The sequence below is a fragment of the Tauraco erythrolophus genome, chromosome 3 (genome assembly GCF_009769465.1).
Source record: "Tauraco erythrolophus isolate bTauEry1 chromosome 3, bTauEry1.pri, whole genome shotgun sequence".
In the NCBI taxonomy this organism is placed as follows: domain Eukaryota; kingdom Metazoa; phylum Chordata; class Aves; order Musophagiformes; family Musophagidae; genus Tauraco; species Tauraco erythrolophus.
The window spans coordinates 51,928,036-51,941,107 of record NC_141467.1 but is presented as its reverse complement, the minus strand read 5'-3'; the positions used below and the strand labels follow the sequence as shown (position 1 = coordinate 51,941,107).

General features: G+C 39.8%; 1 protein-coding gene across 5 annotated transcripts in view; it reads left to right on the top strand.

Annotated features, from left to right (window-relative positions):
• ESCO1 (establishment of sister chromatid cohesion N-acetyltransferase 1) overlaps positions 1-11,711 on the top strand; it is a 35,664-nt gene extending 23,953 nt beyond the window's left edge. For 3 of the 5 annotated variants that reach the window (XM_086608601.1, XM_086608603.1, XM_086608602.1), the window contains exons 9-12: positions 4,504-4,593; positions 7,009-7,152; positions 8,067-8,254; positions 10,740-11,711. In XM_086608601.1, the coding sequence (XP_086464727.1) occupies positions 4,504-4,593; positions 7,009-7,152; positions 8,067-8,254; positions 10,740-10,887 (570 nt within the window). In that variant the 3' untranslated portion in view covers positions 10,888-11,711. Of the gene's footprint in view, positions 1-3,784; positions 3,849-4,503; positions 4,594-7,008; positions 7,153-8,066; positions 8,255-10,739 lie in introns of those variants that run through there. The other 2 variants (XM_086608604.1, XM_086608605.1) reach the window with 2 other exon arrangements.
• The last annotated feature ends 1,361 nt before the right edge of the window (positions 11,712-13,072 follow it).

The window sequence follows — 13,072 nt, the reverse complement described above, 5'->3', positions numbered from 1 at the left end:
TCTGGTTTCAGACATCTGAAAGTCTCCAGAAAAAATACGCCACTCTAGCATGTGCATACATTGAGTGATGACATACACGTGAAATATTAACTCCCATGGGATGGATAACTTTGTGGGATGGGTACGTGGTTCAGTTTTTAAAAATACTCTGGCTGTGATACTGCACAATATCAATTGTGTATCCTTTCTGTGGTACCACATAATATCAATTTAGGATTTCTGCAACATTTTTCCAAGAGCAAGACATTATTTTTAATGATGTTTTTAAGTTGTAAAGCCAAATGCTTGAGTTAGAAAATGCCTGTAGATTCAGGTGCCTGATGTGAATGCAGTTAATGTGTTTATATTTCAAGCTCATCCTCTTATTAAGACTATCTTGAGCTGAAAAAAGTGAAAGAAGCTGTTGTTTGGGTTAATATCTAATCTGATAAGTTTTAAATAGCTACTCTGCTGTAATTGCATCCAAACCCATCTATGAGGTTCTTACGATTTTCAGATTAAAACAAGCAAACAAAAAAGCAACCTTTGACTTCTTGGAACCTACAGTTAATATTGGGATTGAAGATGATGATGAACTACTTGTCATCTTTGAAAGATTTCATGGTTGTCTTGATTTGCATTAATTCCAAAAGTGATACATCTGTACAATATAAAACTTAATAATATGTCAAAGTTCTTACTATTAGGTATCTTCTGTAAGAATCTTTAGTTTTAGCAGAAGGCAGCATTTAATAGTTGCATCAAAGGATCTTAATGTGTTCTGTGGTCTAAACCTCATTCTCCATGTTACACTCATGGGAAAGAGAGGTAGAATATCTGTAACTTGATGAAGGAGTCTGGAAGAAGGATGCAGTAGACCATTTCTCTGCTACAAATTATCAAGGGTAAAAGGACACAAAATTTCATACTGAACTTGATTATTTGGAGAAAATTGCACAAATGTGAAAGAATTATACAGTATTAACTACATTTTGCTCACTACCTCAATATTTTTGAGGAAAAAATGGTATAAGAAAAAAATATCACCGATCTTCATGTATTTGTATTCATTTGGGAAATAAGGAGTACAGACAAGCCAGAACTGACATATATGGAAAAATAACAGGTTTGGTGTCCCATTTCCTACTGTTATGTAAGAACTTTTAAAACATGAGGAAATGCATGGAAAGCAGTCTGTTGTGTCTTCTAACTTACGCTTATAAAGGCAAATCTACATCAGATACTACTTTAAACTAGAAGCAGAACATAGTTTGTATGAAATGAGTGCTGAACATTCCAGCTACAGAACTGTTAACGTTGGAGCCATCTTTCCAACTGTATTCTATGTGATTCGTTATACAGTGCATAATATCCAGTGAAAGCAATGTACTGCACAGTGTAGTTGTAATTACTGTCCACACTATTTCATGATGTGGTAGCAACTGCTTTCTCTGTATTGCACTTTTTTGAATGATTTCTTTCTTTTGCAATTCTGTTGCCATCGCACCTTAATAAGGCAGTAGAAACAATCTTTAATCTTGTTTGAATTGGGATGAAAAGTTAGAGGTAGATTAAAAATGACTGAAGTGTTCATCACAGAGTTGCCTTATGTTCTCAAACTATTAAAAATACCTGTAGGATAGATAACCATAACACGGAAAGGAGGGGGGTGTTGCAACAGTTCCTACATGCCGACGGGGCTCTGTACAGCACTAATTTGCCCAGCGGTGGTGAGTAGGCTGTATGTGCCTTGCTCCTGGTGGCTGTAGGTCATCTGTTGTTGAGCATAGACTTCCAGTATCAGGGAGGAGTGGTATAATCATGTTGGTTTACTCCGGGCCTTACAGAACATGCATCCTGGTGGGAACAATAGCTTTCCTTCGAACTTCTTTGGTCATCACAAGCAGTGTGTATCAGAACTTGGGCATCTCGTTCAACAGTAGATAAGTCTTAATGCCCTAAAGTAGTGTCAGTTAAAAGGAAAGGAAAAGCAAATTTTCTGACATTGCGGAAGAATATTGTGAAGTATATTGCAGACCTAATGCTTTTATTTCTTACTATAGTAGGGTGTTCTTGACATCTGCCTGAGTTAAGGAGTGCTACTTTAGTTCTCAGTGATTCATACAAAATACAACAGTTTGCAAGGTGTTAAAATAGTGGGGGTTTGTTAAAAAAAAACCAATAGGTGTGTTGAGGGGAATCGTCTTAGACCACATGCAAGGTACTGGTACTAAAGTGTATTTTGTATATGGTAGATAGCTAGTAGGAGCAGTCCCAGTTGAACCTGTAGCACATTGTCCTGAACAGCTTTAATGTTAGAATATGAAAGAGCCGTGACCCATCTTGTGCGTTACTTCCTTTTGTCTGGTTTAAAGGAAGCACAGTTCATTACTTACCAGGACTGAACAGTAAGGGTACTGAAGATGCAGATGCTTATGTGAAATGTTAGTTTTTCTTTTTGAAACTCATGGAGCTGATTTAATAACAAAGGAATATGATTTTTAAATGTCTTCTCTGGTGTAAACCAAATGAACTAAAAACCTTGGATGAGCTTTGGGTTTGCAGAAACTTTTTGGAAACCTTCATCTAAAAGATATATTTCTGAATAAATTCCAAAATACTTCAATTTAGAAACTACATCTCCTGTGAATACGATCAGTCCCCATGTTATACTAATCACTTAAGAAAATTAATAGGTAGACAATAATGAAAATAACGAGTTCTCAGTGTTAGAGAGTCAATTATTGCATTTTTATGTAATTATTTTTAGACTGCTGATGATACACTGTTGCTTAGAAGTGTAACAGCAGTAAGCTGTTCAGAAACATTTTCTTCCATCAGATTTCATTTTGTTGGAAATACTTGGTGATTATGTTAACAGAATACCATAACCTAAAATTTAGGGTTGAATTTTCTGCATTAGGCCTGGAGCATTCTGGATGCTGTAGTGGTAGGATTATCAAACCCCTTGTATTTATCTGCTGAATGATGGTCACAGTTGGCTTAAAGTAGGCTATAGAAAGCTTTTGCCAGGCAAACAGGTAGCCAAAAGGCAGCAAAAGACAAAAAAATGGAGAGAGGATGGTGTTAGATTTGGAGAGCAGTAGTAATCTCTGCCTGAATTTTTTGACACCGTTTCTAACAGTCTCAAAAGGCGTGTCACAATCCCACAAATTAGACTTTTTTGCTTACCTGAATATTGTGACACTGCTGTTTACTGCCCTTTGTGTTCAGACCATAATATATATAAATTCAAATAGGATCTTCATTTGTGTTGGCGTTTAGTGCAACTACTACTGAGAAGAAAAGCAGGCAGGATTGAAATCGTGTTTGTGTTGCAGCCGTTGCCATTCTGGGTGCTAAACTCATTTAAATAGTTGCAGGGCTACCAGTAAGTAGATAAATTTCTAAAATTATTCTCTTCATGTCTTGTTTGGGGTAAGGGAGTAAAATCAGCGTGGTTAAAATGAGATACAGATCAAGTGTTGTAACACTCAAGTTTGCCTTTTTTTGTGGTAGTATATATGGCATTCCTTCAGTGCCAAATTCCATTGTTTGGTCTTCAGTTGAACATTATGGGAAGGTACAGATTTCAGTGAGAATTATTCCATCAATATTGTATCTTCAAAGGCTTTTTTATTTAAAGTTGCTTTGAGTAAGACTTGTAGATCAGCCTTTTTAGTGGCTGGAGTTACTTCTGCATTCAATATTTTTAGGTCCCATCAAAGCAACTTGAGTTCTAATATCTACCAGTCCCATCTTACTAGATTTAAGCGGCTTTTTTGTTTTGTTTTTTTCCATGCAGGTACTGCTCATTATTCACCACCAGTGTGGATCTGAAGAAGAGTTAATTACCTCTATTTTTTTGAGTATGTTTATACTTCAGATACACACAACGTAGCCTCCTTCCCCATTAGATTCTTAGAAGGTAGTTATAAAATTTTTTCTAGTATCCTTCTTGTGGCTTTAACAGTTATGATCAGTAACAAAATAAACTATTCCTTACATTTTGGGCAACTGCATGCCAATCAGTTCACTTAGAACCTCCTGGAGGTCTTTCGCATGCCAAACTTTAAAACTGAGTGTGTATTTGTGGAGGTAACTATGTTAAAAAGAAATCTTTTAATAAAACTTAGGGTTTTTCCCATTCACTGGACTTGGAAAATAAGTATTACATAGGCTTGGAAATCAGTTATGCGAGCCGAGTTTGCTACTTCTATTTTAAAATTCAGTTTGCACTGCAGTCCTGGGGGAAAAAAAATCTAGTTGGGAAATCATAAGACACTTTCACAAATTGTTTCTAGATGTAGTTAGGCTATTGTGTAAATCATTGTTTAAATAAGATCATATGGTATCTGTTGTGCTCATTTAAAAAAAGCTAGCTGAAGTTTCCTTCTCTAGCAAAGCAACTGCTAAATAGTGTGAAGTCTCTGCATAAGTTCAGTGTCTAGAACGATAATGTGCAATTCCTGTTTGTAAAAATACATCTTGTATATGGTTTCGATAAGTGTTTGTTTTATTTAGGGTTGGAAAAAGGAGAGAATTTTGGCTGAATATCCTGATGGAAAGATAATAATGGTTCTTCCTGATGACCCAAAGTATGCACTTAAAAAGGTATGGTGAAATGGACTGCACTTTTGCATATCTTACCTTGTTTGATATTTTAATATAAGTAATGAGAATGTTCATAGAGAGTTCGTATAATTTATGTGTCAGCGGTCGAAGTTGGAATCAAAACTGCAGCGATTCTGTAGCCTTTTCCACAAACAGGTCAGACGTCTCACTCTTCCGTGTTGCTGCTCGCTCCATAGAGAGGGCGGGTCTGAGCAGGAGTGGAAGGCAGGGGTGGGAACAGCATCAACCAACTGATTTTTTTACTTTTTTTTTAATATATTTGCTGAATCCCAGATATTTTATATGACATAAAGTTCCTGCTATATTTCAAAAAACTGAAACGCATTGACATTATTAAGTAGCATGAATACGGCACCATTCTCTAAACAATTTTTGGATAAAAACGGATTTAGGTGGGGAGTGGCCTCAAAGTTGTGTAGTCCATTCCCATGTCCAAAGCAGGATCAGCTCTGGTTATGATGCATCTGACAATTTGCTAAAACTTCTGCCACTGGAGGTTTTTCTAACCTCTCTGGACTCTGTCACAGTGCTTCGCTATCTATATTTTCCCTAAGTGTCCAGCAGACTTTCCATACTAAAATTTAAGCTCATTAGTGCAAATCCTACTGCCATAACTATAGAAAACATCCTAATTTTCCTCTTTGCGACAGCTTTTTTGTGCCTGAACAAACTGTGATTGTTTCACCTTAAGAAGATTGACAGGATCTGCTGGTTTTCAGTTTGCACTCCTAAATAATGTTTTATAGAGCTCTGATCATTGTCTTACTCTCCTCTAGATTATTTCCATTTGTGTCATGTCTGACGTCACTCTTGAAGCTCTTTGTCCAAAACTGGGCACAGCATGCTAGTGGAGACTGAGAGCAGCAGGGTGCTTTGGTGTCTCACTGGCTAGCCTGTGTTCATACATCTTAATATGTCATCACATTTGTTTTGTCAGTGGCACGTCATTGATTCTGTTTAGCCGTGGATTTGCTGTGACTAATAGGTGTTTTTTTACAGTACCACTGTCACAGGATCACGGAATGGTTGAGGTTGGAAAGGACCTCTGGAGGCTGAATCGATGCTCAAGACAGCTCTTTCTGATGGCGTGGCTGTAGTGGGCTTTCTTTAGCCTAACATACTACTTTTTCAGTTATTAAATTGAAAGTACAGGTTTTCTTTTTGCAATATTCAGTGCAGCTAAGGTTATTAAGTTTTGTTTCTCTGGTAGTATTATCTTAATTTTAGTATGTTCGTTTTTTTGCTGAAATGGCTGAAGAAAAAAATTACTTAAAATACCTAAGTGGGGCAGAGGAAAGGAAGACTGTAGCAAATGAAGTAATTTAGGATAGAGTTCTCTGTAGTTCTGTGTGGTTAACATTGAGAGAATCTACAGTTGTCACCACTGTGGATGGATGACTTCAAGAATGGTTACTCAATCTTTCAAATTGGCTGATTGGACTTGCCATCAAAAGGCTGGTGCCTGAAGGTTTGATGAGAAAGTAGAGAGTAACTGATACCGTGCCTTTTAAAAGTTTTTTTTTTTTGCAAGCATTTTTTTAACACAATTTTCATTTGATCGGTACTAACTTCATATATTCATAGCATCAGTAATTCTGGTTTTGCTTTACTAATGTAATTACAACATGCGTTAAAGAAGTTTATGCTGTATAATGCACCACGCAGGAAAGGCCACCTTATTTCCGTCTCATACGAGATGGCAGAGGGATGACAGAGGCTGTTTCAGTGCCTGGTTGTAGGTACAAGAATCCTTCAGTAAAATCTCAGCTTATGCGTAAGCTTTTGTTTACACTCGTGCTGGAGTTTATGTATTTCCTCTGAGCTTGCTAATATTAAACAACATTTTATTTTTAGCTTCCGTTACTCTTCGCAAAGCTAATGGAAGAGCAGAAAACTTGAGGAAAGAGATGACAGTTACTCATTCCTTTACAACAAATGCATACGTTTTCTAGCTGCCTTGGCACTGTGCTGGCTGTCATCTGCTCCAAACCCTTAATAGATCAGTTCTTTCCAGGCTTTAAAAATAACAGACAGAAAACCTTCAACTAAGGCAGTCTAACTTATAGCACGGATCTCATTTACTTCTAGAATATCAGAGTCCACATTTTGATTGTCTGCATTCTCTCTACTAGCCTTTGACTAATTGAAGTTTGGACTTAATGGAAGCTGACTTAGAGGTCTCTACTCTTTGTATTTCCAGTTGAGCATTATTTAAGGAACACCTATGTGGACCAATGTGTTGCAGGTTATGTAGGATAATCCTTAACTTCTGGAATCGCTTTCAGTGTTCTAGATACCTTAGTGCATTTTTGCAAATCTGTAAATTTTACATAAATGTATACAAATGTATATTTACACGTGTTACTTATACAGCATTTAAACTTATTTTGACAGGTCGAAGAAATTAGAGAGATGGTAGACAATGACTTGGGATTTCAGCAAGCGCCGCTCATGTGTTACTCTAGAACTAAAACTCTTCTTTTTATTTCTAATGACAAAAAAGTTATCGGCTGTTTAATTGCAGAACATATCCAGTGGGTAAGTGATTGAATTAGAGAAAGGCAATCAATCTGTGTCAGTGCTTACTAACTGTGTTCTTCAGATATTCTGAGACTATAGAATTACCTCGGAGTTTGAGTCTAGCCATTTAGCAAGTAAGTATTCCGTGGGTGCCTCTTCCACAGAGGAGGAGACTTTCAGTGGTAGATCATTCTGAAATGTAGTTACTCAGTTTTGCGTAGTTGTCACTGAGCTGAGACACACATATGGTGTCATACTTGGCTCAGACCTGCTCATCTAAGAACTTGCTACAGCTGAAGGGTGGAATTTTTCTTCCTCTGCTATTCTTACACTAGCTCTGGCTGTCCTCTTGCTTGTTGACAAGCAGATTCAACTCCCTGCCTGGCAGAAAGCCAACGTGGATGAAAAAGTGGGTCCTCTATAGGACTGAGTTGAATTGCTGTGGGGTCAAACAGCTCCTACAGTGAACAGAAGCAGAGGGCAGAACTGTGCAGGGAGAGCAGGCCAAGAACTCGTACTGCCAGTTGCAGAACTAAAAACTGACATCAGAACTTCGTCGCATGTTCTGTCTGTTCCCTTGTAAACTGTGGTGTTTTCTGCCTCCCTTGGGAGTAGCAGACAAGAAGCAAAACAATCTTAGTCAACGTCAGAGAAATTGATGCGAACACTTTAATACAACTGGTAATAAGAATTGGGTTATTTGTGGCTGTTATTTTAAAACAGATGAGCTTTAGTGGGTTTTTTGGTTTAATCTTTTATCGTCTGTTCCAATTTCGAAGCTGTTAAGAGAAGTGAGACACAAATATGCAGCCTTTTTGGTAAGACGTTTTAGCAAGTGGGTATGTTCAACTGAAAGAAATGATACAAGAATTACTTTGTTCAGTCATTAGTGGTTTTTATAAAGTGACACATGCTTTTTACATCACCTGCAGGGCTACAGAGTTATAGAAGAGAAGGTTCCAGAAGTCAGTTCGGAAAATGAGAAAGTCATCTTTGAAAGACAGAAAGCATGGTGCTGCTCAACTTCTCCAGAACCTGCTATTTGTGGGATTAGTCGAATATGGGTATTCAGCATGATGCGTCGAAAGAAGGTCGCTTCTCGGATGATAGAGTGTCTTAGGTAATAGAAAAAAAGTTCCTCGGTTACGTGTATTTTAGATGGAACTCAGTCCACGTCATTTATTGCTTTCTGTGTCTCAAGTGTGTATTTGTAAGCTTCTGGTGATACTGGGGATGCAGATTTGAGCACAGTTGACAGTTCCAGTATTACGTGGAGTTCAGTAACTTGGGTCAGTGTTGTGCAACAGCTTGTCTTCCACAGAAATCTTTCTGCCAGGGGCAGTTGTAATGAGCTGCCAGTGAGCTTGGGTGGATTCCTCTGAGGTAGTCACAAGTGAAGGAAATGAGACTGGTTTTGGTCAAAGCGTGAGATGACCCAGGTGTGAAGGGCTGTGGCCTAATCACTGGCCAAATGTCCATTCCTTAGAGGTATAAAGGGGGAAAGAGCAGAGACGAGTGCACCAAACCATTTGATGATGTCTGGTGGCTTCCAACTGTACTTTTTTTTTTTTTTTTTTTTTTTTGCTTCACTCAGGTTCACTTGTATTTTCAAGTTCCATGTAGCTTTAGCAGCTAGTGGTGAGTATTCAGCCGAATGCGAAGTGCTAGATCCATAAAAGGACTCAAACATCCATGCTGCTGTTTAGAAAAATTTTAAAAATGTTGAATCTCCAGACCTTAGGTTTCTTCCAGTGACATTTCCTAGAAGTTTAAACACCTGTTCTGAGTCATGCCAAGAACTACTAAAATCTTATTACTGCTGGGCTGTCAGATTTGTGCTAGGCGCTTGCCTAACCCCGTCTTGTTGCAGTTTGTGGTACAGATACTCCTTTGTCTGCCAGTCCTTGCCCTCTTGGGTATTTGGGATGCCCCATCCCTGGAAGTGTTCAGGGCCAGGTTGGATGAGGCTTTGAGCAACCTGATCTAGTGGAAGGTGTCGAGGGGGGTTGGAACTAGATGATCTTTAAGATCCCTTCCAACCCAAACCATTCTATGGTTCTGTGATTTGGAGAGCCTAGCAAAGCTGTTCTGCTCTGCAGAATGCATCTTGCCTGGCTGGTGGAGCAACTGGAAAGTTCTTATCAGATCACATTCTGTCTGAACTATCGACTGCAAAGCTGTATTCTGATAAGCATGTTAACTTGATGATTTGGTTTGATTTTTGGCTGATTTTTAATTGTGTATTCAGTAGCTTCCTAGAAACTATTTCTAAAGGAAAGATTTCTTCCCCAAAGCGATGGTGGAGTTGCTCCCTCAGTTACAGCTCTAAAGGATCTTTAGAATCAATTTTAATGGTTAGTTGCAGCCAGCAAGAAGAGGTCTCAGTTTTTCTTTTAGCTGTGCGCTGCGTCTTACCTTTTGCTGTGCTCTGGTGCTTGTTTGGCCTTCGTGAGCTCATCGCTGCATTAGTGAAAAACAGGCTCACCAAAAAGAGCTTCGTGTTTCTCTGGTGTGCAGCTGGTTTGTAGAAAGGTCTGATGTCCACCAGAGTTGGTGTAAACTTGAGTCCACTTTGAGAACGTCTGCCCCGTTTCACTCAAGCTTCCACAGCTGACCTGCAGTCACAAAAACCTGGTCAGACAGTCTTAAGGATCTTGAAAAGTCATCTTCTTAAATACACTGAAGAGAAGGGAGTAAAGCTGGTAATAATTAAAAAGGATTTTGTTCCTATTGTCTTCTCCTCAAGACATAATGGAGACGTCCATTTGTGATCAAAGTTCATATTTGCTCTGCAAGTACATGTGAGCTTATTTTGTAGGAATTAAAAACCTTAACTTTAATGGGAGTTTCTTCTGTTTCCAAGGATAAACATTACCTCTTCCTTCCCCTGATGGAGGCCTTAAAGCCTGAGATCAGTTTTCTAAATTTGCTTACGCAGCCATCCAGAAAAGTACAGTGATGTCCCTTGATCTTGTCCTCTTTCTTCACATAAGAATAAAACATACATAAAATATTTTCACAAAGAAGCAAATTGAGTCTTCCTTTTCAAGTAGTTCTTACGGAAAGTGTATCACTTAGCAATTATGCCTTAAGCTTTTGTTCTTAGATGATCTAAATTAATCCAAGATGTGCTCTTACCCAAATGTCAAATGTTTTTTTTTTTTTTCAAACCAGGAACTTGAAATTTCATCATGTCAGCCCCCTCTGTAAGCACCCGGACTTGCTTGTAGCTCAGGTTTTTGTTCCTGGTGATTGCAGTCACAGTCCTAGCAGAGTCTTTTTGTGAAGAAATAGTTGGAATGAATTCAAACCTTTTTTTGAACTCTGAAATTGAACTCTTGATGCAGCTCAAAGTAATTGCTCCATACAAACACCTCTTCTAAATTACCAAAACTTTATAGAAGCCCTCCCAGAACAAGTGATTCTCCTGCCCATTTGGAGATAGCTCGTGTAAGTAGAGCCATCTCCTCCTGATAGAGCTTCTTCCTTTTGAATGTCCGTGCCACTTCATTAAGGGTTTGTGGCCTAATAGCATAAATATTCTTGCCTTATTCCCCGAGGGTAATTATCTTTCTTTTTTTTTTTTTTTTAAATCTTTTAAACAGGAGCAACTTCATATATGGCTCATACTTAAGTAAAGAAGAAATCGCTTTCTCTGACCCCACTCCTGATGGAAAACTCTTTGCAACGCAGTACTGTGGCACTGGCCAGTTCCTGGTATACAACTTCCTCAATGGACAGCACCAGACTTAACTGCTCCTGGAGGAATTCCGTTTTTATTGGGAGACTTCTGCCAAAATGCACTGGGCAGGTGCAGACCTTCAGCAGAAGTCAGGGCCATTTTTATTACCGTGAACTCAGGACTGGTAACAACCGGAAGGTTGTACTATTTTGTTAAACTTGTAAACAATGCAGTAATAGGCTAACTTTGGTTTTTTAAAAGAAAGATATTTTATTAACTTTTACAGAAGTTTGATTGTATTTTATCTAGTTAGTCATGTTTACATGCAGCAGGAAATTGTTCATAGTGGACTGTAAACTAATGCAAAGACTCTGGTCTCGCTGATGAGTACGTGCTGAAGTTCTTAATGTGGTGTCACACCAGTGCCCCTCGGTGCTGTACCGCTCGTCTCCTGCCAGCCTTCCGGCCACTGGGCCAGCTCTGTAACGGCTGCCTGCTTGGCAGCGTCCAAGGGCACGCTCAACCGCGTGGCAGCGAGCAGCGTTACGGTGCGGCCCTCAGCGCCGTGCGGCGGCTTCTGGGGTGCCTCCCACGTACTGCTGGGTGTAAGGGAGCGCGCTGACTGTCAGCAGGGACAGAAGCGTGTCCCACCCGCCGTCCCCTTCTCCCCGTGATGAGTGGTAGAGTACGAGGTGGAACGAGAACCCTGAGGACTGGTGTACTCACCCCTCTCCTTCCAGTACTGTACCGAGTATAAACCTTTGTTAGTGGACTTCACTTTGATACTTGTCACTCCTTCATAAATCTCTGCTCTTTTAAAGGGTTTGTATGTTGAAAAACTGCTGTGGCCTTTCTTGATCTGTACATACTGTAGATAGATTAAAAATAAAATACTTGATAGCTTTTTTTAAAGTTACTCCGTATCGATATGAAGTGTGGATGAATCTTTAGTGTATTCCATGCTCTTGCATGTGAGGTATGACCTTGGCGGGTAACGGCAGCGCGTGTTTTGAAGCCGTCTCTGGAGAAGACAGTTGCTGCGTTTGTACCTGCTTGGGGTCAGAATTCCCGTTGTGACCACGCGTTTGCATCACACCCCAAGGATCAGTTCCCCAATAGCTCTGGATCAATACCATCCTGACACACACATCCACAGTAACAGAGAGGCGATGCCTTCAACTTCGAGTAATAGCTTAAAACCTGAATAGAAGATGGGAAAGACTTAAGTAAATTTAAACTTCAGGTTTGTTTTAGTTTTGGAAATCAGGTGCTGTTAGGATATGTGTGTTGGTGCTGTGCTGCCCTTACCTTGGTCTGGAGCGAAAGCAAAGAACTGCCCCCACCCCTGAAACGCTGTTCAGAGCACCTAAAACTGAAGTGGCAGAAGGGTGGCGAGTCCTGCTCTGTAGAGGCTGTCCTTTCCAAGCTGCAACTGGTAATTTTCACGAGATTGGGAGCAGCCTGTGTCATGGTTTAGTGGCTTTGTCACAAAAGTGGCGCAGGGTCACAGACAATCGGAGGCGATACTCGCCGGTGGGCGCGGAAGGCAAGAAGCACCCAGGTACTTCTGCTGCCCTGGAGTTCTTGCCTGAGCAACACCCAGGTGTGGCTGCACCAAGCCCCATTTTATAACTGCTCATTTTTCAGGGGGCTAAAAGCCGGTGTTTGCAGCTTGTGCACCTCCGCCCTGCGGACTGTTCAAAGGGAAGCTGCTCTGCCAGATCACAGGGACCCAGTTTGAAGGACCTGTGACAGCAACAGCCTGGCACGTTATGTCTTTATGAAAATCAATGAGCGGGATTCTCATGGTAGCAGCGTGGGGAGGTTTTCCCCAGGGGAAGCACGGCTGCGCGCGAAGAAACAGCACGTCCGGTGCAAAGCAGCCGTGAGAAGAGAAGCAGCCGTCAATGGTCAGTTAATATATTCAAATTTAATGAAAGCACATTATAAACATACCGTAGCCACAACTCGGGACAGTTTCAGTTCATCAACAATAACATGAGGTAGACTGACTAGTGAAGCTAAATTCACCAAGTTTTTGGTTAAGAAAACTTTACACTAGGAAAGCAACATTTTTAACCCTCTTCCAAAAGTCACAAAAAGCAGTTACATAAGTTAAGCAAAATCATCTGCATATGATTCTTTAAATCTTAGTTTACATTCAAATTTAACCTGTGAATGGACAAGAACATCTACAGGTAAAATATAATGCTGGCCAACTGAATACATTCATAAGAATGGCCTTAAAACCCAAAC